The sequence below is a fragment of the Bombina bombina genome, chromosome 1 (assembly GCF_027579735.1).
Source record: "Bombina bombina isolate aBomBom1 chromosome 1, aBomBom1.pri, whole genome shotgun sequence".
NCBI classification, from domain to species: domain Eukaryota; kingdom Metazoa; phylum Chordata; class Amphibia; order Anura; family Bombinatoridae; genus Bombina; species Bombina bombina.
Window position 1 is genome coordinate 1,187,113,130 of NC_069499.1, and position 23,515 is coordinate 1,187,136,644.

Consider the following 23,515-nt stretch of genomic DNA (forward strand, 5'->3'; position numbering starts at 1 on the left):
ATGATGAGCATCTGAAATTTAGAGGGGGTGTGAACCCTCATTTAAAAGAAGGCAATTCCCTCTTTCACACAAGGGATAACATGCCACTCTAAGATGCAGGTGATCACCCTTAAAGAGGCAATAACCTGCAGATGCACTTAAACTTACTGTTTCCCAGAGGAGTAGGTCTCAATATCTCCCCCTTGTTTGTGCTAGAGGAACTAGTCACCCCTCATATTAAATAGCAGGCATCAGTCTTTTAAATGTGGGGGTCACTTGTTTCTATAACACAAAGGGGGGGGGGTGATATGTGGTCTCTGAATCCGCCATCCCCTCAGGTTAAGAATTACATTGAAGAGCAGGTGTAAGATCCCTCATTTGAAAAGGTAAGACTTTCTTCTTTCAAGTGAGGGGTCTCTTGAGCCTGTAAAATTAAGGTGATCACCAAAAAATGGTAATAACATAAAAAAGCAGGTATAGTAGTTAAAGTGCCATTTTAACCTGAGGGAGGGGAGCTCTAACAGAGCATATATCTCTCCTCCCTCTTTGTGCAAGAGGGACAAGTGACAGCAGACTCACACCTAGAGTATGAAGTGTAGTTCTGGGGACCAATCTCAAAAAAAGACATTACAGACTTAGAAAAAGTTCAGAGCAAAACTGGGTTTGTTTTCTCTATAAAAAAGGCGCTTGAGAGGTGACATGATACTTTATATAGATATATTCAAGGCCCATAAACAGAGATGAGAGAAGCTCTGTTTATAAAAAAAACAATGCAAAATACCGTTGTCAAGATCAGTCTTGATAAAGCCCAGTCTGGGGCGAAACGCGTAGACTTTTTATTTTCTACACCGACCAGAATCCACTTGTCACAGCATTACTTCACATGAAGACCTGCTGACATTTCTGGAACAATACCTATACCTACTAAGAAAGAGGGAAGGCAATTAAAAGTACTTTGAGGCGATACAAAGACATATTCGCTCCCTGAATACAAAGGTTACCCTGGTTTTCTTCTATCTATAGCGCTACAGTTATCCATTCTACAGTTGCTTGTAAACTTTAGAACAACGAATCACGATATTGTGACGTAATAATAGTCACGTGACCGGACCGACAGGAGTCACAACTAATTTCTCCTTCTAGACACGGACAAGACCGTCAAGAGGAGTTACACTGCATAATCTACATACACGCCTCTGTCTGAGGTGAAAGGTACATTGTATCAGCGATTATACAACCGTGAACTAGCTGAGACGCATTGTCTGTCTATTTGTATCCCTGTTCATTGGTGGTGTTTGTTGTTCGGTGGACATTTGCCTTTTTCGTCTAAAAAGTTAGGCTTATCAGATGGTTTATATGTATTTATGTGATAGCAATTGTTTTTAAACAAATTGTATATACAACGGTATTTTGCATATTTTTTTATTAAATCAGTTGCACATTGAAGTATTGGTTTTAAAATTGCTGCAGGGAGACATCCCTTAATTATTAGCTTTTTATTTTCTGTTACTAAATAAATACATTGTTATTATTTATCTGACTATTAGTCTATATATTGTTACAATTTTAATATATAATCAGTCCGTTCTTTGAGCGCTACCTCTAGGCCATAAATTGTATATATTGTTTTAATTGGAGCGGTTAAACTGAGGTAAGCAGGACTTGCTTTTTCCTGTGCGCTTTATTTATTTTTCTTTTTAGATGCTCTGTTTATATCAAGAAAATTGTTTGTGACAATAGGTCACAATTAAAGGCTTGAGGAATGGAGATTTAATCTCCTGCAACGTAAACGTTTCTTCACTGTAAGAGCAATAAAATTGTGGAACTCATTACCTGAGGAGGTAGTAAATGCTAATACCTTAGATAAATGTAAAAATAGTTTAGAAACAGATGGCGAGAAACAGAATTCAGGGATATGATTGCTGGTGTTAAATGTGCCACCTATTTTTAAAGGGATTAATTTAAGCTCAACTTTTTTTGTAAGTATATTAAGATTTGTATTAGTTAAAATCGATGGACTTCTGTCTTTTTCCAACCTCATCTACTATGTATGTTAGAGATAGACTGAAGCAAATAAGCAGTATAAAGCACACAAATAGTAAACCCTGAAGGCAAGAAAAGGCACAACGTAAAACAAATTTTCCCATTATATGGGAACACATTTCACCTGTGAGACCTGTGACATTTCCCACTAAGAAGAGACCTTTTCACTGCCTGGCTGATAACTCCTTGTATTAGATATGTGCATGGCGAAAAAATTTGTTTCGGTTCAGTTCGGATCGATTTTGGATTCAAATTCGGAAAAATTTGAATAAATTTGTTTCAGATTAGTTTCGGATTCATTTGGATTCGAATAAATTCGGCTGGATTCGGTTCGATTCGGTTCGGAAATTCGGATTTTCGGTAAGTGTTAGGTGGGATTAGACTAGTATTATGTACTGTATATTAGGTGTAAACCATAGCAGAGTGATATAACCTAATATACTGTACAATACTAGTGTAATCCATGGCCATCCGAATCTACCGAATAAATCCGAATAAATCCAAGCTAATTCGGATTTATTCGGTAGATTCGGCACTATTTTAATTCGGAAATTCGGATCGATCCGAATCCCGAATTTTACGAATTCGGACGAATTTCCGAATCAATCCAAAACGAATGGATACACTTCTGAACAACAGGTTACGGCAGGGAGGAACTGGGCCTCAAATTGGTTAGAAGTTTCCCCCCAGGGCAGAAGATGCTGTGATCTGAGTTGTCATTCCAGAAAATGCAGAGAGAACAGGACACATACGGGAAATTTTAGCGTAACTTTGTATCGCTGTTCAATACCAGGCTGTTTTCTTCAAACAGCGCTGTGCTCTGGCTGCACTTTGTAGGTTTCTCCTTAACACAGTGCAGCCAGATAAGCTGTTTGAAGAGAACAGTCAAATATGGAGCGGAGTTTCAAAGTGGCAGAGCACTGACTGATGTCTTCAACTCTACCCCCTAGCCTTTCCCGATCTGCAAAACTGTGACTTCTTAATGTAAGACGTTATTCTGAGCAATGCACCTTTTTTTAATTACATGTTTACCTTATAATTATGTGATGTTAGACCAAGAGCAAAGAAAACAAGTTTATTCAAGAGACATTTTAAAAAACTTAAAGGAGACAGTCTACTTAAAAATAAACTTTCATGACTCAAATAGAGCATACAATTGTAAACAACTTTCTAATTTACTTTTATCATCAATTTTGCTTTGTTCTCTTGGTATTCTTAGTTGAAAGCTAAACCTAGGTAGGCTCATATGCTAATTTCTTAGCCCTTGAAGGCAACTCTTATCTGAATGCATTTTGACAGTTTTTCACCACTAGAGGGTGTTAATTCACGTGTGCCATATAGATAACATTATGCTCACGCCAATGGAGATTGGCTAAAATGCAAGTCTGTCAAGAGAACTGATATAAGGGGACAGTCTGCAGAGGCTTAGATACAAGGAAATCACAGAGGTAAAAAAATGTATTAATATAATAAATTAATAATATAACTGTGTTGGTTATGAACTGGGAAATGGGTAATAAAGGGATTATCTATCTTTTTAAACAATAAAAATTCTGGTGTAGCCTTTTTTCTCTTTTTTTTTCTGTGCAGGTAATTTGCAATTATATTTTCAACTGCTGCAATATACTATAAAAAATACTTTATTCTTCAGTTTATCAACACATTGCAGTTGAGCTGGTGCTTTAGGGCAACTGTCTAATTAAAAATTTAATTTTGTTTCAAAATGACCTGCAGAGGATCCCCTTTCAATGACAAGTTTATTTGCACTTCACTTTCACTTCACGTCTCATCAAGGAAACAAAAGAAAATGACTAAGGAAGTGGGAGAGATTTAAAACTCTGGTGTGTTGGGGTGTCTTTTGCCTCCTAGTGGTCTGGAGGGGAATATTCCCACGTCATGACTTATGGAGTCTCACCATCTGATGAAATAAATTTGGGTGTACATTATCCAAAGGTAGGATAAATAGAAATAATTCAAGGTTGAAGAGCAAAGTAATGAATACAGTAGTCTTAGAACCAGCTGTAAAATTAATTACTAAATTACTGTTGATGTTATAACATTTGTGTACTGTGGAAATATTTACCAACCTTCTTTGAAACCTACCCCGTGGTCTGAGCAGACAATTTCATTGATACTTCCTGGGCAGGAGCTGAAATTGAATGCACTAGCAGGTAGGCAGTGTTGATCCAGGCACATCATATTGGGGCCACACGGTGTGCCATCTTCAACATAACCCAAAGATGACCCGTCTGGGAGCAAAACCTGCCCTCCTCTGTATAAAACAAACAACAATGTTTTACTTTACATGCAGTGCCAACACATAATTAGATGTAAAATATGATAAAGGATATTAGCTCATATCAACAACAAAAGGTAGTCTGTCTCCATTATTTCTAGAATATCACTTATTGTTGTTACTTTACATTAATTGGCTGAGCTAGAAGAACGTTTAAGGAAATTTAAGTGAATATGGTTGATACATGCACAAAAAACATTATTTATCTTTACCTGATAAATTAATTTCTTTCTTGGTGGTCAGAGTACATGAGTCCTTATTGTGAATTCACTTACTGGTCACCAGGAGGAGGCAAATACACCCTACACCAGAACTTGTAATCCCTCACACTCCCTCTACCTCCTTGTCTATCGTACAGTCAAGTAAAGGAGAAACAGAAAGTAGAAAAGACAGTGTAGGTTAAATAGGTGCAAACTAGAATTGCTGCCAAGTAGAGAGAAACAAACAAACTTGGGCGGGTCTTGTGGACTCACCACCAAGAAAGAAATCAATTTTCCAGGTAAGTATAAATTATGTTTTCTTTCTTAAGGTGTTGAGTGTCTACGAGTCCTTACGATTGGAAACTAATACCCAAGTCCACAAAAAAATGTGTTGGGCAAGAATAAATGTAGGCATCTATTTACCAGACACTATGGCCTTAAGAACTTAAACCGTCTTCAAAACAATCAAATTTGGTAAAAGTCTGTAATGACGATCAAGTTGCAAATCTGATCCACTGATGCCTAGGAAGTAGAGACAAAATGGGTAGAATGAGTTGCGATATGTAGAGGAGGAGACTGTCCCGCCCCCAAGTAAGCATTATGAATCAAATTTATTAACAAACTGCTAGATTACGAGTCTTGCGTTAGCCTTAAAAAGCAGCGTTGAGAGGTCCCAACGCTGCTTTTTAATGCCCGCTGGTATTACGAGTCAGGCAGGTACAGGTGTACCGCTCACTTTTCTTCCACGACTTGAGCATACCGCAAATCCCCTTACGTCAATTGCGTATCCTATCTTTTTAATGGGTTTTCCTAACACCGGTTTTACGAGTCTTGGAAGAAGTGAGCGGTACACCCTCTCCTGTCAAGACTTCTACCGCCTGTAAAAGTCAGTAGTTAAGAGTTTTATGGGCTAACGTGTAACATAAAACTCTTAACTAAAGTGCTAAAAAGTACACTAACACCCATAAACTACCTATTAACCCCTAAACCGAGCCCCCCCCCCCCCACATCGGAAACACTTTAATAAATATATTAACCCCTAATCTGCCGACCGGACATCGCCGCCACTTTAATAAATATATTAACCCCTAAACCACTGCACTCCCACCTCGCAAACACTAGTTAAATTTTATTAACCCCTAATCTGCCGTCCCTAACATCACCGACACCTTCCTACATTTATTAACCACTAATCTGCCACCCCCAACGTCGCCGCTACTATATTAAAGGTATTAACCCCTAAACCTAACCCTAACCCCCCCAACTTAAATATAATTTAAAATAATCTAAATAAAATGACTACAATTAAATAAATTAATCCTACTTAAAACTAAATACTTACCTATAAAATAAACCCTAAGATAGCTACAATATAACTAATAGTTACATTGTAGCTAGCTTAGGGTTTATATTTATTTTACAGGCAAGCTTGTATTTATTTTAACTAGGTACAATAGTTATTAAATAGTTAGGATTTTTCCTACCTTAATTCCGATTGGCTGATAGAATCCTATCAGCCAATCGGAATTCAAGGGACGCCATCTTGGATGACGTCATTTAAAGGAACCTTCATTCTTCCATTGGACTTCGTTTAAAGAGGATGGCTCCGCGTCGGCTGGATTGAAGATGGACCCGCTCCGCTCCGGATGGATGAAGATAGAAGATGCCGCCTGGATGAAGACTTCTGCCGCTTGGAGGAACTCTTCTGCCCGGATCGGATGAAGACTTCTGCCCCTCTGGAGGTCCACTTATGCCCGGCTGGGTGAAGATGGCTCAAGGTAGGGAGATCTTCAGGGAGATAGTGTTAGGTTTTTTTAAGGGGGGATTGGGTGGGTTTTAGAGTAGGGTTGGGTGTGTGGGTGGTGGGTTTTAATGTTGGGGGGGTATTGTATTATTTTTTTTTACAGGTGAAAGAGCTGATTACTTTGGGGCAATGCCCTGCAAAAGGTCCTTTTAAGGGCTATTTGTAATTTAGTGTAGGGTAGGGAATTTTATTATTTTGGGGGGCTTTTTTATTTTATTAGGGGATTAGATTAGGTGTAATTAGTTTAAAACTCTTGTAATTTTTTATTTTTTTTCAGTAATTTAGTGCTTTTTTCCCCCGTAATTTAGTTTATTTAATTTAATTGTAATTAATTGTAGGTAGTTTAGGTAATTAGTTTAATTATAGTCTAGTGTTAGGTGTAATTGTAACTTAGGTTAGGGTTTATTTTACAGGTACTTTTGTACTTATTTTAACTAGGAAGTTATTAAATAGTTAAATATTTAATAACTATTCTACCTAGTTAAAATAAATACAAAGTTTCCTGTAAAATAAATATAAATCCTAAGCTAGCTACAATGTAACTATTAGTTATATTGTAGCTAGCTTAGGGTTTATTTTATAGGTAAGTATTTAGTTTTAAATAGGATTAATTTATTTAATTATGGTAAATTTATTTTGTTTAATTTAAATTATATTTAAGTTAGGGGGTGTTAGGGTTAGACTTAGGTTTAGGGGTTAATAAATTTATAATAGTGGCGGTGACGTTGGCGGCGGAAGATTAGGGGATAATAAATATAATGTAGGTGTCGGCGATGTTGGGGGCAGTAGATTAGGGGTTCATAAGTATAATGTAGGTGGCGGCGGTGTCCGGAGCGGCAGATTAGGGGTTAATAATAAAATGTAGGTGTCAGCAATAGCGGGGGCGGCAGATTAGGGGTTAATAAGTGTAAGATTAGGGGTGTTTAGACTCAGGGTTCATGTTAGGGTGTTAGGTGTAGACATAAAATGTATTTCCCCATAGGAATCAATGGGGCTGCGTTAGGAGCTGAACGCTGCTTTTTTGCAGGTGTTAGGTTTTTTTTTCAGCCAGCTCAGCCCCATTGTTTCCTATGGGGAAATCGTGCACGAGCACGTTTAGCCAGCTCACCGCTGACTTAAGCAATGCTGGTATTGAGGTGAGATGTGGAGCTAAATTTTGCTCTACGCACACCTTTTTGTGGCTAACGCCAGGTTTAAAAAAACCTGTAATACCAGCGTTGTCTTAAGGGAGCGGTGGGAAAAAAAGGCTCGTTAGCAACGCAAGCCTTATCGACAAAAACTCGTAATCAAGGCAAAGGTGCCTAAAAAAGCAGACATAGCCTTCTGGCGCTCACGCATACACGAAAAATGAACAAACTGAAAGATTGTCTAAGCTTTCCTGATTAGGATAGGGCATGCAACTTTAAACAACTTTCCAATTTACTTTTATAATCAAATTTTCTTTGTTCTCTTGGTATTCTTTGTAAAAGGTTAAACCTAGGTAGGCTCTTATGCTGATTTCTAAGCCCTTGAAGTACGCCTCTTATCTGAGTAGAAGATTTTTTTCTGACACATTTCAAAGTTATATCTATTTTCACTCCTCCTGTATCATGTGGCAACCACCAGCCAATCACAAATGCATATACGTATATTCTGTGAAGTCATGCACATGCTTAGTAGGAGCTGGTGACTCAAAAAGTGGAAATATAAAAAGACTGTGCACATTTTGTTAATGGGAGTAAATTGGAAAGTTGTTTAAAATTGCATGCTCCATCTTAATCATAAAAGTTAAATTTTGACTTGAGTGTCCCTTTAAGTCCAGTAGTTTAACAGATTTATCCTTTTCCGGCTTAGAGTCCTAAACCCCTAAAGTCTAACACCTCTTGAAACAAAGTGCACAAAAGTTCAACCTTAAAGTTAAAGAAAGTATCCTTAGAATTTTGTTTGTCAGAGGATAATTCCCTTTCTGAAGACAGTCCAGAGGCATCAGAGTATGAATCCTGACCAGATCTAGCAAAACCAAACAACACAGGTAAATCACCTTTAACAAAAGACTGAGAGAAAAAACAAAATTTATGCTTACCTGATAAATTTATTTCTTTTTGGATAAGATGAGTCCACGGATTTCATCCTTACTTGTGGGATATCACCTCCTGGTCAGCAGGAGGAGGCAAAGAGCACCACAGCAGAGCTGCATAAATAGCTCCTCCCTTCCCTCCCACTCCAGTCATTCGACTGAAGTTAGGAAGATAAAGGAAAAGCCAAGGTGCAGACGTGTCTGAAGTTTAACAAAAAAATTATAATAATAACCTGTCTCATAGAACAGGGCAGGCCGTGGATTCATCGTATCCAAAAAGAAATAAATTTATCAGATAAGCATAAATTTTGTTTTCTTTTTTAAGATACGATGAGTCCACGGATTTCATCCTTACTTGTGGGATACAATATCAAAGCTATAGTACACGGATGAAAAGGGAGGGACAAGACAGGGAACCTAAACTGAAGGCACCACTGCTTGAAGAACCTTCCTCCCAAACCCAGCCTCAGCCGAGGCAAAAGTATCAAATTTGTAAAATTTGGAAAAAGTGTGAAGAGATGACCAAGTCGCAGCTTTGCAAATCTGTTCAACAGAAGGATAATTTTTGAATGCCCATGAGGAAGCCACAGCCCTAGTGGAATGAGCCGTAATTCGCTCAGGAGGCTGCTGTCCAGCAGTCTCATATGCAAAACGGATGATACTCCTCAGCCAAAAAGAAAGAGAGGTAGTCGTAGCTTTCTGACCCCTAAGTTTCCCTGAAAAAACAATAAACAAAGAAGACGATTGTCGAAAATCCTTAGTTGCTTGTAAGTAAAACTTTAAAGCACGGACTACGTCTAAATTATGTAACAGACGTTCCTTCTTAGAAGAAGGATTAGGACACACACCTTATCGGAATGAAAAATAAGATAAGGAGAATCACATTGTAATGCTGAAAGCTCAGATACTCTTCGAGCAGAAGAAATAGCAACCAGGAATAAGACTTTCCAAGATAATAACTTAATATCAATGGAATGCATAGGTTCAAACGGAACCCCTTGAAGAACTCTAAGAACTAAATTTAAACTCCAAGGATGAGTAATTGGTCTATATACAGGCCTGATTCTAGTCAGAGCCTAACAAAAAGATTGTACATCTGGAATACCTGCCAGACGCTTTGTAACAAAATAGATAAAGCAGAAATCTGTCCCTTTAAGGAACTTGCTGACAGTCCCTTCTCCAATCCTTCTTGGAGAAAGGACAAAATTCTAGGAATCCTAACCCTACTACATGAGTAGCCCTTGGAATTACACCAATAAAGATATTTACGTCATATCTTATGAAAATTTTTCCTAGTAACATGCTTATGTGCCTCAATAAAGGTATCTATGACCGAATCAGAAAACCCTCGCTTAGATAAAATTAAGTGTTCAATCTCCAAGCAGTCAGCTGCAGAGAAACTAGATTCGGATGATGGAAGGGACCTTGAATGAGAAGGTCTTTCCTCAATGGGAGCTTCCACGGTGGCTGAGATGACATGTCCACCAGATCTGCATACCAAATCCTGCAAGGCCACGCAGGAGCAATGAGAATTACCAATGCCCTCTCCTGTTTGACTCGAGCAATCACCCTGGGAAGAAGAGCAAACGGAGGAAATACATAAGCTAGGCTGAAAGACCAAGGCACTGCCAGGGCATCTATCAGCTCCGCCTGGGGATCCCTGGACCTGGACCCGTATCTTGGAAGCTTGGCATTCTGATGAGATGCCATGAGATCCAACTCTGGTCTGCCCCATTTGAGAATCAGGTTGGAAAATATCTCCGGATGGAGTTCCCATTCCCCCAGATGAAATGTCTACCTGCTCAGAAAGTCTGCCTCCCAGTTTTCCACCCCTGGGATGTAGATCGCTGACAGATGGCAGGAGTAAGACTCCACCCACTGTATGATCTTGGCTACTTCTGTCATCGCTAAGGAACTCCTTGTTCCTCCCTGATGATTGATGTAAGCTACCGTTGTTATGTTGCCCGACTGAAATCTGATTAATTGGGCCGAAGCCAACTGAGGCCAAGCCCGAAGAGCATTGAATAATGCTCTCAACTCCAGGATATTGATGGGAAGTAGAGACTCCGCCGGAGTCCATACACCCTGAGCCTTTAGGGAGTTCTAAACTGCTCCCCAACCTAACAGACTGGAATCCATTGTCACTATCACCCATGAGGGTCTGCGGAAGCATGTCTCCTGAGACAGATGATCCAGTGACAACCACCATAGAAGAGAATCCCTTGTCTCTTGATCTAGAAATATTAGAGGAGACAGATCTGTATAATCTCCATTCCACTGCCTGAGCATGCTCAATTGCAGAGGTCTGAGATGAAACCGTGCAAATGGAACAATGTCCATTGCCGCCACCATTAATCCGATTACCTCCATGCACTGAGCCACTGATGGACGAGGATTGGACTGAATGGCTCGACATGTATTCAGAATTTTTAACTTTCTGACCTCCGTCAGAAAAATCTTCATTGAAATAGAGTCGATTATAGTTCCCAGAAAGGGCACCCTTGTCTAAAGAACCAACAAACTCTTTTCCAGGTTTACCTTCCACCCGTGGGTTCTTAAGAAGGAAAGCACAAAGTCGGTATGGGACCTTGCCAGTTGAAATGTTGACGCCTGGATCAGAATATCATCCAGATAAGGTGCCACTGCAATGCCCCGTGGCCTTAGAACTGCCAGTAAAGACCCCAGAACCTTTGTGAAGATTCTGGGTGCTGTGGCTAGACCGAAAGGAAGAGCTACAAACTGAAAGTGTTTGTTCAGAAACGCAAATCTCAGGAACTTGTAATGATCTCTGTGGATGGGAATATGAAGGTATGCATCCTTTAGATCCACTGTTGCCATAAATTGACCCTCCTGGACCAATGCAAGAATGGTACGAATAGTTTCCATCTTGAAAGATGGAACTCTGAGAAACTTGTTTAGACTCTTGAGATCTAAGATAGGTCTGAAAGTTCCCTCTTTTTTTGGGAACTACAAATAGATTTGAGTAAAACCCCTGTCCCTGCTCCTGAATTGGAATGGGACAGATTACTCCCATGGAGGAAAGGTCTTTTACACAGTATAAGAACGCCTCTTTTTTTATCTGGTCTACAGACAATCGAGAAAGAAGAAACCTTCCTCTGGGGGAAGAATTTCTGAATTCCAACTTGTATCCCTGAGACACTATCTCTAATGCCCAGGGATCCTGAACATCTCTTATCCAAGCCTGGATGAAGAAAGACAGTCTGCCCCTTACTAGATCCGGTCCCGGATCAGGGGCCAACCCTTCATGCTGACTTGGGGGCAGCAGCAGGATTCTTGGATTGTTTACCCTTGTTCCAAGACTGATTAGGTCTCCAGGTAGACTTGCATTGTGAATCGTTACCTTCCTGTTTAGAGGAAAAGGAAGGGGGAATTCCCTTGAAGTTTCGAAGGGAACGAAAATTACTCTGTCGACCTCTCTGTTTGGATTTCTTATCCTGAGGGAGTCAGGACCAAACAGAGTCTTCCCCTTGTAAGGAATAGCCAAAAGCTTAGACTTGGATGACACATCCGCAGACCAGGATATCAACCATAAAGCTCTACTCGCTAAGAAGGAAAAACCCAAACTCTTAGCCACCAGCTTGATAATCTGCAAAGAAGCATCAGTAATAAAAGAATTAGCTAATTTCAAAGCTTTAATTCTATCCTGTATCTCTTCTAAAGAAATCTCAGTCTTAAGAGATTCTTCTAGAGCATCAAACCAATAAGCTGCCGCACTTGTGACTGTAACAATGCAGGCAGCTGGTTGTAATAACAATCCCTGATGAACATAAATCTTCTTAAGAAGACCCTCCAATTTCTTATCCATAGGGTCTTTAAAGGCACAACTATCCTCGATAGGAATAGTAGTACGTTTAGCCAAGGTGGAAATAGCTCCTTCCACCTTAGGGACCGTTTGCCAAGAATCCCTAATAGCATCCGATATAGGGTACATCTTCTTGAAAACTGGAGGAGAAAAAGGAATACCTGGTCTCTCCCATTCCTTAGCCATAATCTCTGAAGTTTTCTTAGGAACTGGAAAAATATCAGAATAAGAAGGGACTTCTAAATACCTGTCCAACCACAATTGAGTCACAGTCGTCCAGAGTCGCTAAAACCTCCCTCAACAACAAACGGAGTTGTTCAAGTTTAAACCTGAAGGAAACAACTTCTGAATCAGTCAGAGGTAAGACACTACCTGAATCAGAAAGTTCCCCTTCGGATAAGACCTCCATACCCTCTGGGTACATCTGAAATCGCCAATAACTCATCAGACATTGTATTGACTACATGGGCTTCCTTCCTTCTGCGTTTGCCCTGAAATAAAGGAAAAGCAGATAACACATCTGAAAGTGTAGATGACATAACAGCAGCTATGTCTTTTAAAGTAATAGCAGAATAAACTGCAGAGGAATCTCATCAGTAGACCCCTGAGAAACATCCGCTTTAGACAGTTTTTTATCAAAGAAAATCTGCTCTCTAAACTGAAGAGCCTTTTCAATACATAAGGGACAGATAGTAACAGGGGGTTCCACATTCGCATTTAAACACATGGAACATGTAACATTTTGAAGGTCTTCCATGATAAACAGAAAGCAAACAAACTCCATGGTTGTGGCTTCTACAAAAATGACAAAACTATGCCAGAAAAGAAACAAAACAGCCCAAATGTAAATGCTGTTAAATAAAATTATATAAACAAAAACATGTACTGTGCCTTTAAAAAATAAACGTTAACCTTTTTTACTGAAAACAACAGTTTATTTATAATATGAAAAAAACAAGCACACCTCGTCCTCAAACAGCTCTGCTGAGGCGCCTACCTTGCCCCCATTGTGCACTGACCACGTCACTCAATCCTCAAAATGCCCAGGATCATCTGTATGAAAATATTAAACATGCAGAATAAGCAGGCATCGATCGTAACTGCGTGACTAAAATGCAGAATGCAAAGGATGAACATCCGCAGAGCACATCAACTGTTTGTGAACAAGCGGCATACTTCCGACCTGAAGCCGGGAACAGCAGAAACAAACTACTGCGCTTCCAGGTGTGCAAAACAAAGCCCCGTCCATCGGGGGCGTAAAGAAAAGCATTTCCGGCCCGGCTTTTAAGAAAAAAACTAAAGTAAACGCCGGTTTCACCAAGCACACAAAAACTGTGATACAAACATACCGGAGTATATAACTCCAAAATAAACGTCCCCAGCGTCTGCCCAAAGTACCCACAAAGGCCAAAAGAGTTTTGAAAAATAAAATTTAAAAAAACTCCGGTCTGCTAAAAATCTGTCTCTGAAAAAAACCAAAAAAGTTTTGTTTCCCACATAACAGATAGAGAATATATCCAGCCAAATCTGAACTAATCTATCTCCCAGAAAAAAAAGGCTGCACATACCTTTACGCTGAGCGACAGCATGATATTTCACAGGGCCAAGAAGTCTTCTCTCTTCTGTCATCCTGTGAAAACACATAGGGCCTTAGTTAATATCCTCTAAGACCATCATCCGAAGGGCAGCATTCAGTATGGGAGGCGCTTTGAAACTATGTCCCACCAGTTCCCATTGCTCTAAAGTCACCTGTTAGCTCTACTCTAGAGGCTGACAAGGAATACGGCTACACCCAATAATAAAATAGCACTCACTGGTACCATTTTAAAAATAATAAACTCTTGATTGAAGAATCTAAACTATCACCTCACTTTACCTCTTCCTATCACCAACACAGGCAAAGAGAATGACTGGAGTGGGAGGGAAGGGAGGAGCTATTTATGCAGCTCTGCTGTGGTGCTCTTTGCCTCCTCCTGCTGACCAGGAGGCGATATCCCACAAGTAAGGATGAAATCCGTGGACTCATCGTATCTTAAAAAAGAAAAAGGCTTCTGCTTACTTAAAGATGGTAAAGCCGCCAACACCTCAGTAATAGTTGACCCTACTAAGTACTTAAAAACATAATTTATGCTTACCAGATAAATTCCTTTTCTTCCAGAGAGTCCACGGCTTCATTCCTTACTGTTGGGATATACAACACCTGGCCACCAGGAGGAGGCAAAGACACCCCAGTCAAAGGCTTAAATATCCCTCCCACTTCCTCATTACCCCAGTCATTCTACCGAGGGAACAAGGAAAAGTAGGAGAAAACTTAGGGTATAAATGGTGCCAGAAGAATAAAATAAATAATAGGGGACCGCCCATAGACAAGAAAAAACGGGCGGGGGCCGTGGACTCTCCCTATCCGGAAGGAAAGGAATTTATCTGGTAAGCATAAATTATGTTTTCCTTCCTAAGATAGGGAGAATCCACAGCTTCATTCCTTACTGTTGGAAAACTATACCCAAGCTCCAGATGACATTTAATGAATAATGGGAGAGAACAAAAAGGAAGAGGCGGACTCTATTCTGAGGGCACAGCCTGCAAAATGTTTCTCCCAAAAGCTGCTTCAAACATCAAAATTGTAAAATTTTGAAAAAGTATGTAAGGAGGACCAGGTAGCCGCCTTACAAATCTTCGATAGGTAAGTCGAAGTAGCCTTCTGCCCCTTACGCTTCCCTGAATAGACAACAAAGAGGAAGAGTGTCTAAACTTCATAGTAGCCTGAAGATAAAACTTCAAGGCGCGAACCACATCTAAATTGTGAAGTAGGCGTTCCTTTGATGAAGAAGGATTAGGACACAAGGAAGGAACAACAATCTCCTGATTGATGTTGCGATCCAACACAACCTTCGGAAGAAAACCTAATTCAGTACATAAAACTACCTTATCTGCATGAAAAATTAGATAAGGGGGCTCACATTGCAAAGCAAAGATCTCAGAAACTCTGCGCGCAGAGGCAATAGCCGATAAAAAGAGAACCTTCCAAGATAACAATTTGATGTCAACGGAATGCATAGGCTCAAACAGAACCTGTTACAAAACCAGAAGAACAAGATTTAGGCTCCAAGGAGGAGCACCAGATCTAAACACAGGTCTGATCCTAATCAGAGCCTTAACAAAGGACTGCACATCTGGAAGCTCAGCCAGTCTCTTGTGCAATAAAACTGACAGGGCCAAAATATGTCCCCTCAGGGAACTAGCAGAAAGGCCCTTCTCCAGTCCATCCTGGAGAAAAGATGAGATCCTGGCAACCTTAATTCTGTGCCAGTAAAAACCACGCTCTTCACACCTTGTGGTAGATACGCTGAGTAACTGGTTTACGAGCTTGAATAAGAGTATCAATGACACTCTCAGAGAAACCTCTCTTGGATAAGACTAAGCATTCAATCTCCACACAGCCAGCCTCACAGAATCTAGATTTTGATGAACAAATGGACCTTGTATCATCAGGTCTCTGCAACAAGTTAACTTCCACGGACGAGATTAGGACATCCTCATTAGATCAGCGAACTACATCCTTCACGGCCACGATGGAGAAATCTGGATTACGGATACCCACTCCTGCTTGATGCCGGCCACCACTCGAGGAAGTCGCGGAAATGGAGGAAAAATATATGAGTTTGAACCTCTCACTGCTAGTGCATATATTAGATCCGCTTGGGGATCCCTCGACCCGTACCTGGGTAGCTTGGTATTGAGATGGGACGCCATGAGATCTATCTCTGGCTTCTCCCACTTGCTGCATATCTCTGAGAACACCTCAGGATGGAGAGACCATTCCCCTGGATGGAAGGATTGCCTACTGAGAAAATCCACCTCCCAGTTCTCCACACCCGGAATGTGGATTGCTGACAGCGAACAGCTGTGGGCCTCCGCCCACTCTAGAATCTGAGATACTTCCTTCATCCCCAAGGAACTTCTCGTTCCCCCCTGATGGTCGATGTAGGCCACCGAGGTTATATTTTCTGATTAGAATCTGATAAACTGGGACGAACCCAGAAGTGGCCTTGAAAATTGCCGTAGTATCCCTTTGGTCCGTAGTCACAATCTCCCAGGATGGTCTTAAAGGGACATTAAACCCAATTTTTTTCTTTCATGATTCAGAAAGAGAATACCATTTTTAAAAAGTTTCCAATTTACTTCTATTATCAATTTTTTTTCATTCTCATGTTATTCTTGGTTGAAGAGATACCTAGGTAGGTTGCGTGCACATGCCTGAAGCACTACATGACAGGAAATAGTGCTGCCATATAGTGCTCCTGCTAATGTATAACATTGTTGCAAAACTGCTGCTATATAGTGCTGCAGTCACGTGCACACTCTTGAGCTTTCATTTCTGCTTTTCAACAAAGTATAGCAAGAAAACAAATATTATTTGATAATAGAAGTAAATTAGAAAGTAGTTTAAAATGTTATGTTCTATCTAAATCATGAAAGAAAAAAAATGTGTTTTATGTCCCTTGGGACAGATGATCTGGACAGAGCCACCAAGAGAGCGATTCTCTCGACCGGCTGTCTAATACAATCTGTTGAGACAGATCTAAATGATCGCAGTTCCACTGCCTCAGCATGCACATTTGTAAAGGTCTGAGATGGAACCTGGCAAAAGGAATGATGTCCATGCAGGACACCATGAGACCAATCACCTCCATACACTAAGCCACAGAGGCACTCGAGGTCCGGAGGGCAAGACATGCCGAAGTTAGCTTGCAACGTCTCTGGTCTGTATAATGGAGGAATTCCACCCTGGTACTTGGGATAAGAGAACTCTTTTCCAAGTTTATCTTCCATCCATGTGATTGAAGAAGACTGAGAAGGGACTCAGAGAATTCTTCCACAAGATGAAAGGATGGGGCTTGCACCAGAATATAGTCCAAGTATGGGGCTACTGCAATACCCTGAGTTCTGGCAATGACTAGAAGAGCCCCCAGAACCTTTGTAAAGATTGTTGGAGCAGGAGCTAGGCCAAACGGAAGGACAATAAACTGTAAGTGCTGGTCCAGGAATGCAAACCTCAGGAACTGATAGTGTTCCCTGTGGAACATGAAGGCAAGCGTCCTTCAGATCTATAGTGGTCATAAACTGGCCTTCCTGAATTAAAGGAAGGATGGACCTTATTGTCTCAATCTTGAAGGAAGGGACACTGAGCCTTCCTAACGTGATGAAAGGCAAAGAATGACTGGGGTAATGAGGAAGTGGGAGGCATATTTAAGCCTTTGGCAGGGGTCTTTGCCTCCTCCTGGTGGCCAGGTGTTGTATTTCCCAACAGTAAGGAATGAAGCTGTGGACTCTCCCTATCTTAGGAAGGAAATCTGGATTAAAGTCCATGAGACTCCCCTGGAAGAGTCCCAAACCACTTTAGGAGGAAAAGCTGGAGAGAAGTTATATGAGAGTTTACAAAAAGAGTTGAAGCAAGAAAAGCAAAGCTGAGTTGGAGGACAGTAGTCTATTTGTTGCCTTTAAAAAAATAATTATGTTTTGCAATCCATCAGCAGATATCCCTTCTAATGGTTCTGACAAACCTCCAGAAGGGACCATTACAGTCTGCTTCATATTGCAAATAAGGTCAAATAAAGCAAAAAGAGGACACAGAGGAATATGAGATGTACTGACTCAGGTGTTGAGGCTAGATACACATAATGGTAACATGTCAGACTGCTAACAAATCTAAATGAAGTACACATGTAATATAGAGAATGGGTTTCAAAAATGTATACCGTATAAGTATAATACAATAATATAATACTGCCAGAAACACCCCCCCCCTTTTCTGGTGCAGAGGGCTGTACCTCCTCTTGATCCATTCTATAGTTGGGCACCAAATGGGAGCATCTGAATCAAGGAAATGGCTGCTGTGCAGTGAGGAGGGGAGGAACGAGCATGCAAAACTGCAGAGCGGCACAACATTTTTTAACCCCTGCACTCCCAGGTGTGTGGATGCACTGCGCTATAACCGAAGCTAAATGCTGAAAGATACAGCATACACTGCACTAAAACGTGGATGCACTGCGCTATAACCGAAGCTAAATGCTGAAAGATACAGCATACACTGCACTAAAACCCAACACAAAATGGAAGCCTGTTAGCACAACACGCTTACCTAGCTGATGGAAAAGCTACACCAAAAGCGCTCCCAGTGAATAAAGACAAACCTTCTCAAAACAGCAGTCTAACTTGTCCCACTAATCACAGTACATACACTACACTCTTACACAGTGCCCCATGTCCTCTCACACTGTATTGCCTTATATAAAGACCTTTGCTTATTTTATACATAACTATATGTACCTACTGATAAGCCTGGAGGCTGTGTGGGAAAAAGTATTTATCAGAGCTTACACCCACTCTACTATGCTTACCCAGCTGCAAAACTTGGCATACAGTAGTAAGCCCTTACAGTACTGAAACCAAACCATAGATGATTTACATTGAGAGTACAGAAGTCCAGCCAAACAGGTAGAGGCTGGAGGACCAGTCCCATTGACACCTGTGGCAGTCTGGTGATTAAAGACTCCCACAGGAGATTTGCATTTTACAGCCCAGTACTTTAAGTCCCACTCTTCAAAGTTTCATCTTATGAGGGGAACACAGGGTCAAAAACACTGCTTTCTCTTACGCTCCTTTTCCTTGGTGAGGCAAAGAAAAGACTAGGAGGTACACAGTGTGGGAGGGATTAAAATATCTGGTGTGGGGTGTTTTTGCCTCCTGCTGGTTGCCAGGTACTAGTGAATTCCCAATAGTAAGGACCTGTGGACTCTCACCACCTTAAGAAAGACATACACCATAACTGGGTAGGAATCAAAGCTCTATCACTCTAAAAGCTGTTAGTTCTAATCTATCTATGTGTATAACAAAGCTTAAGCACATGGATTCAACATGGACAAAATACGTTACTTATGGCAGGTTCTCTATCATTCATATAGAAACATGGATTAAAAGCAGTTTAAAGGGACAGTAAACTCAAAATTAAACTTTCAAGATTTAGTATATATATAATATAGTTTAAAAAACAACTTTCCCGTTTACTTCAGTTATTAAGTGTGCCTTGTTCTCATGGTATACTGTGTTTAAAAAGCATACCTAGGTAGGCACATGAGCATCGATGCAGCATTGAGAGCTAGCTGCTAATTTGTCATTGGCGCTCCCTATGTGTTCAGTTCACTCTCAATAATGAGAATGAAGCAAATGTTATAATGGAAGTAAATAGGAAAGTTGTTAAAAATGGTATGCTCTGAATAAAAAAAAGTTTTAGTTTTGTTTCCCTTTAAATTTAACTTGAAACTAATACAGTTGTATCAGCTGTGTACTTAAGGCTTAAAGGGACATTCCAGTCAAAATATAAATGTACATAGATTAATTACATCTTTGAAGAGAAACATATTTGCTATATACATGTATAGGCAAAAATGCTTCTAGTAAAAGTTATCATTGTATTAGTGTTAATATTTGTCTCTGCACGTGCATGTGAAGCATAGCTAGATATTGTCACTGCACCTACATTTTAAATATTGCAGCTGCTCATCACTGGGGCTTGTATCATCTCAGCAAGTAACAAATTGAGTCATTAACATATGGTACAAGCACCTTAGGCTCCCTGAATAAGTGCTATGTTTAAAATGCTGGTGCACGGTGCATACTTAAATACACTTTTGTAACAGCTATAGCTTTTATTAGAAGCATTTTTGGTAATGCATGTATATTACACAATTGCTTCTGTTCAATACCGAAATGCACTCATGTGGTTTCCAATTTTGTCTGGAATATCCCTTTAATAGCTATCAGGTACATGCTTATGGTCAGCCAGCTGCAGCAGGGAGCACCTCTCAGCCATTAGCAGGATGTACCTAGCAACCAATGAGCAACAGCAGACTGCACACAACTATCTGTATTACTTAGCTTAAGGGGAAATGGCTTTTACATCAGATTTTTTTTCCAGGCAAAATAAAAACAATGTTTATATACAGCTCTTTCAAAAAGTGACCATTTAAACTATATTGTGTATATCTGGTCCCTTCCCATTAACATGACTACATTCACTTTTACACTGGCCTTTATCTTTCTAAGTTTTTTTTTTTGTTCCTCTCTCACCTGCAGTCGAGATATTTGTTCTGATGATAAAAGGTCATACTTGTGATGTCACCATTCAGTTCTCCAATTCTTGGTATTCCTGAGATTTCAGAGCACAGGAGATACCCACACAACACATCCCTGACAGAAAACATTAAGATGATATTAACAGGATTCTTAACAAGCTATTTCTAGCTCTAGAATGTAGCCCTAGAAACAGCAGCAACACTGAATCAAAAGGGTCAAATACATAAACTACCATAATGCCTCATTAATAATAATAATGATGGTGCAGATTTAGCTAGAATATATAGGGGCATATTTATCAAACTCCGTATGGAGCTTGAGGCCACTTGTTTCAGACCGCTGCTCCATAACTTGTCCGCCTGCTCTGAGGCGGCAGACAGAAATCAACCTGATCGAATACGATTGAATGTTGATTGACACCCGAATCTGCAGGGGGCAGTATTGCACAAGCAGTTCAAAAGAACTGCTGGTGTAATGATAAATGCCGACAGCATATGCTGTCGGCATTTATCGATGTGCAGCGATGTTCAGCAGACATAATCCGCTACTTCGTATCATGTCCGTCCGCATATTGATAAATATGCCCCATGGGCTCCATTTAACAAGCTGTTGATGCAGCTTCGGAGCACCTTTATCTGCAGTCTTGCATGAGCTCTGGGATGGCGGTTTGCTATACCCCTGGACTTGTCCGACTGGGGTGATTGTGCAGTGAGCCGCCCCATGCTTGTGCGCGGCTCTCAGACTTTTGTGCAATGTTAAATACAGGTAGCATATCATTGCCCACTAGCTGTGATGCCAGGTGGACAGGTTCAAAGTTTCCTGCCCTTGTCTGCCTGGTGCTTCTATACTGGAAGTCTATGTCTTGTTTGTTACTAGTAAACATAATCTATCAAATAAATTACAAACCCAGCTAAAAGTTATTTTTTTTCTGCTTTGTGATTCTGTAAATACTAACCCACCCCCCCAACCTGCAACAGACACAAATAACCCCCTTGCAAAGTAGATAACTAGAAATAAAGAGAAAAACACTCATACTTACTGCTTGTTGCACTGAACCCAGTTCTGTCCATCTCTCCCACAGTTTCCTTTTTCTGTTCCCTCAATGTTTAATTTTTCATAGCAGAATCGGTCAGATGCACCTGAGATTACATGAACACCTCTATCAATTGAAAAATAATGTTTTTTGTATTCTTGCCTTGAACATTGTTTTTAAAAGGATACAATTCAAGATGCAGAAGTATGACAAAATGCTTTCTACCTCCAGTATTCACAAGCAGTTTTATTAATTAAGAAATGCCCACCCTTAACACTGTACCCCACCTCTAAAAACCCTAACAAATATTTTTATTCACAATAGGCTTATGTTCTCCACTACCTCATTTAAGCCTAACTTCTACTTACATACCCATGAACAAGAAAACTTGACCTACCACATAATAGCCCTTATCCTCCATCCATTTAGCTCAGTACACAATATGCATAGCACCCCAAAACCCTAATGCTCTTGGTAGCACCATTCCCTCTAAGTTGTTTGCGCGAGCACCTCCTTTTTAAGGTAGCTCACTTGACAAATGCATAAATATATTAAGCCTGATATTATAAAAATATAGACGCGCCAAAATCTTTATTAAAGGGACAGTATACACTCATTTTCATATAACTGCATGTAATAGACACTACTATAAAAAATAAGATGCACAGATACTGATATAAAAATCTAATATAGATATAGACAACTATTTGAGGTCAATAGACCTCCCAAGACTAAGCGAACAACAAAAAATGGTACTAGAGGAACCAATTACAATACAAGAAATCCTTCAGGCTATTAAATCTCTGCCTACAGGAAAGAGCCCTGGGCCAGATGGCCTATCGAATAAATATTACAAAACATTTAGTACGGTACTAGCGCCCCACCTGCTCTCACTGTTCCAAGCCATTGATGAAAGAGAACAATTTCCCACCCTAACAAAAGAAGCGCATATCGCAGTGATACCGAAGCTAGAAAACCTATCAGATACCCCATCTAAATTTAGACCAATATCCCTCCTAAATACGGACTTGAAAATCTACGCGAAAATCCTGGCAACTAGAATCAGTGCCTTTCTCCCATCCTTAATACATACAGATCAGGTTGGGTTTGTCCCTGGCAGAGAAGCCAGGGACAACACCATAAGAGCTTTACAGTTAATAGAATATGCTAAGACACAGGGATTAAGCTCCATATTATTAACATCTGACGCAGAAAAGGCGTTTGACCGCCTTAACTGGTCTTTTCTATTTGCCACCCTAGAAAAATTTGGCTTTGGAAAATTAATAATAAACAGAATCCAGTCAATGTACCTTAAACCAACAGCAAAGATTAAAGTAAATGGTGTATTGTCTGATTCCTTTCAGATAGGAAATGGGACAAGGCAAGGATGCCCTTTGTCTCCCTTACTATTCGTGCTGAGCATTGAGACACTGGCAGCGCGTATAAGACAGAATGAGCAAATTAAGGGGATATCTTTGGGTCCTAACAACTACAAGGTCTCGCTTTACGCGGATGATGTACTGCTATCTCTTACCTCCCCAGACACATCCCTTCCCGCGGTGACAGAGGAGTTTAGGGAATTTGGTAAACTATCGTTCTTCTCAATTAATCACCAAAAGTCTGAGATATTAAACATAAATTTAACGGAAAAGGAGTTAGACTCGCTAATGAGGGACTGTCCCTACCAACTGCAACCCAAGACAATTAAATATCTAGGAATAAACCTAACGCCCAGAAATAAGCTTTTGTTTAGTGCTAATTTTAAATCACTCTATAACAACACACAGTCTGACCTGAAGGACTGGGGGTCGAAGCCCATCTCTTGGTGGGGGAGGATTCAAACATTGAAAATGACAGCTCTCCCCAGAATCTTGTATATTATGCAAGCACTACCAATACATCTTCCACACAACTTTCTCAAGCAACTGCAGGCTTTACTAAATAAATATGTTTGGGGCTCGATAAAACCTCGAGTAGATAGGAACACTCTCTACAAAACTCTAGCGACCGGGGGGGTGGGACTTCCTTGCATAGCGACATATTATAGATCGATAGGAGTACAGAGGGTATTAGATTGGAACAGGAACGAGGCTACAAAGGCTTGGATAACGATTGACTCCCACATACTGAAAACCCCACAAGTGG

General features: G+C 40.3%; 1 protein-coding gene across 2 annotated transcripts in view; it reads right to left on the reverse strand.

Moving 5' to 3' along the window:
- ADAM11 (ADAM metallopeptidase domain 11) overlaps positions 1-23,515 on the reverse strand; it is a 615,610-nt gene that overhangs the window by 125,979 nt on the left and 466,116 nt on the right. For both annotated transcript variants that reach the window (XM_053699946.1, XM_053699947.1), the window contains exons 21-23: positions 21,377-21,476; positions 20,332-20,451; positions 4,126-4,294 (exon numbers count right to left, since the gene is read on the reverse strand). In XM_053699946.1, coding sequence (XP_053555921.1) covers positions 4,126-4,294; positions 20,332-20,451; positions 21,377-21,476 — 389 coding nt within the window. The remainder of the gene's footprint in view (positions 1-4,125; positions 4,295-20,331; positions 20,452-21,376; positions 21,477-23,515) is intronic.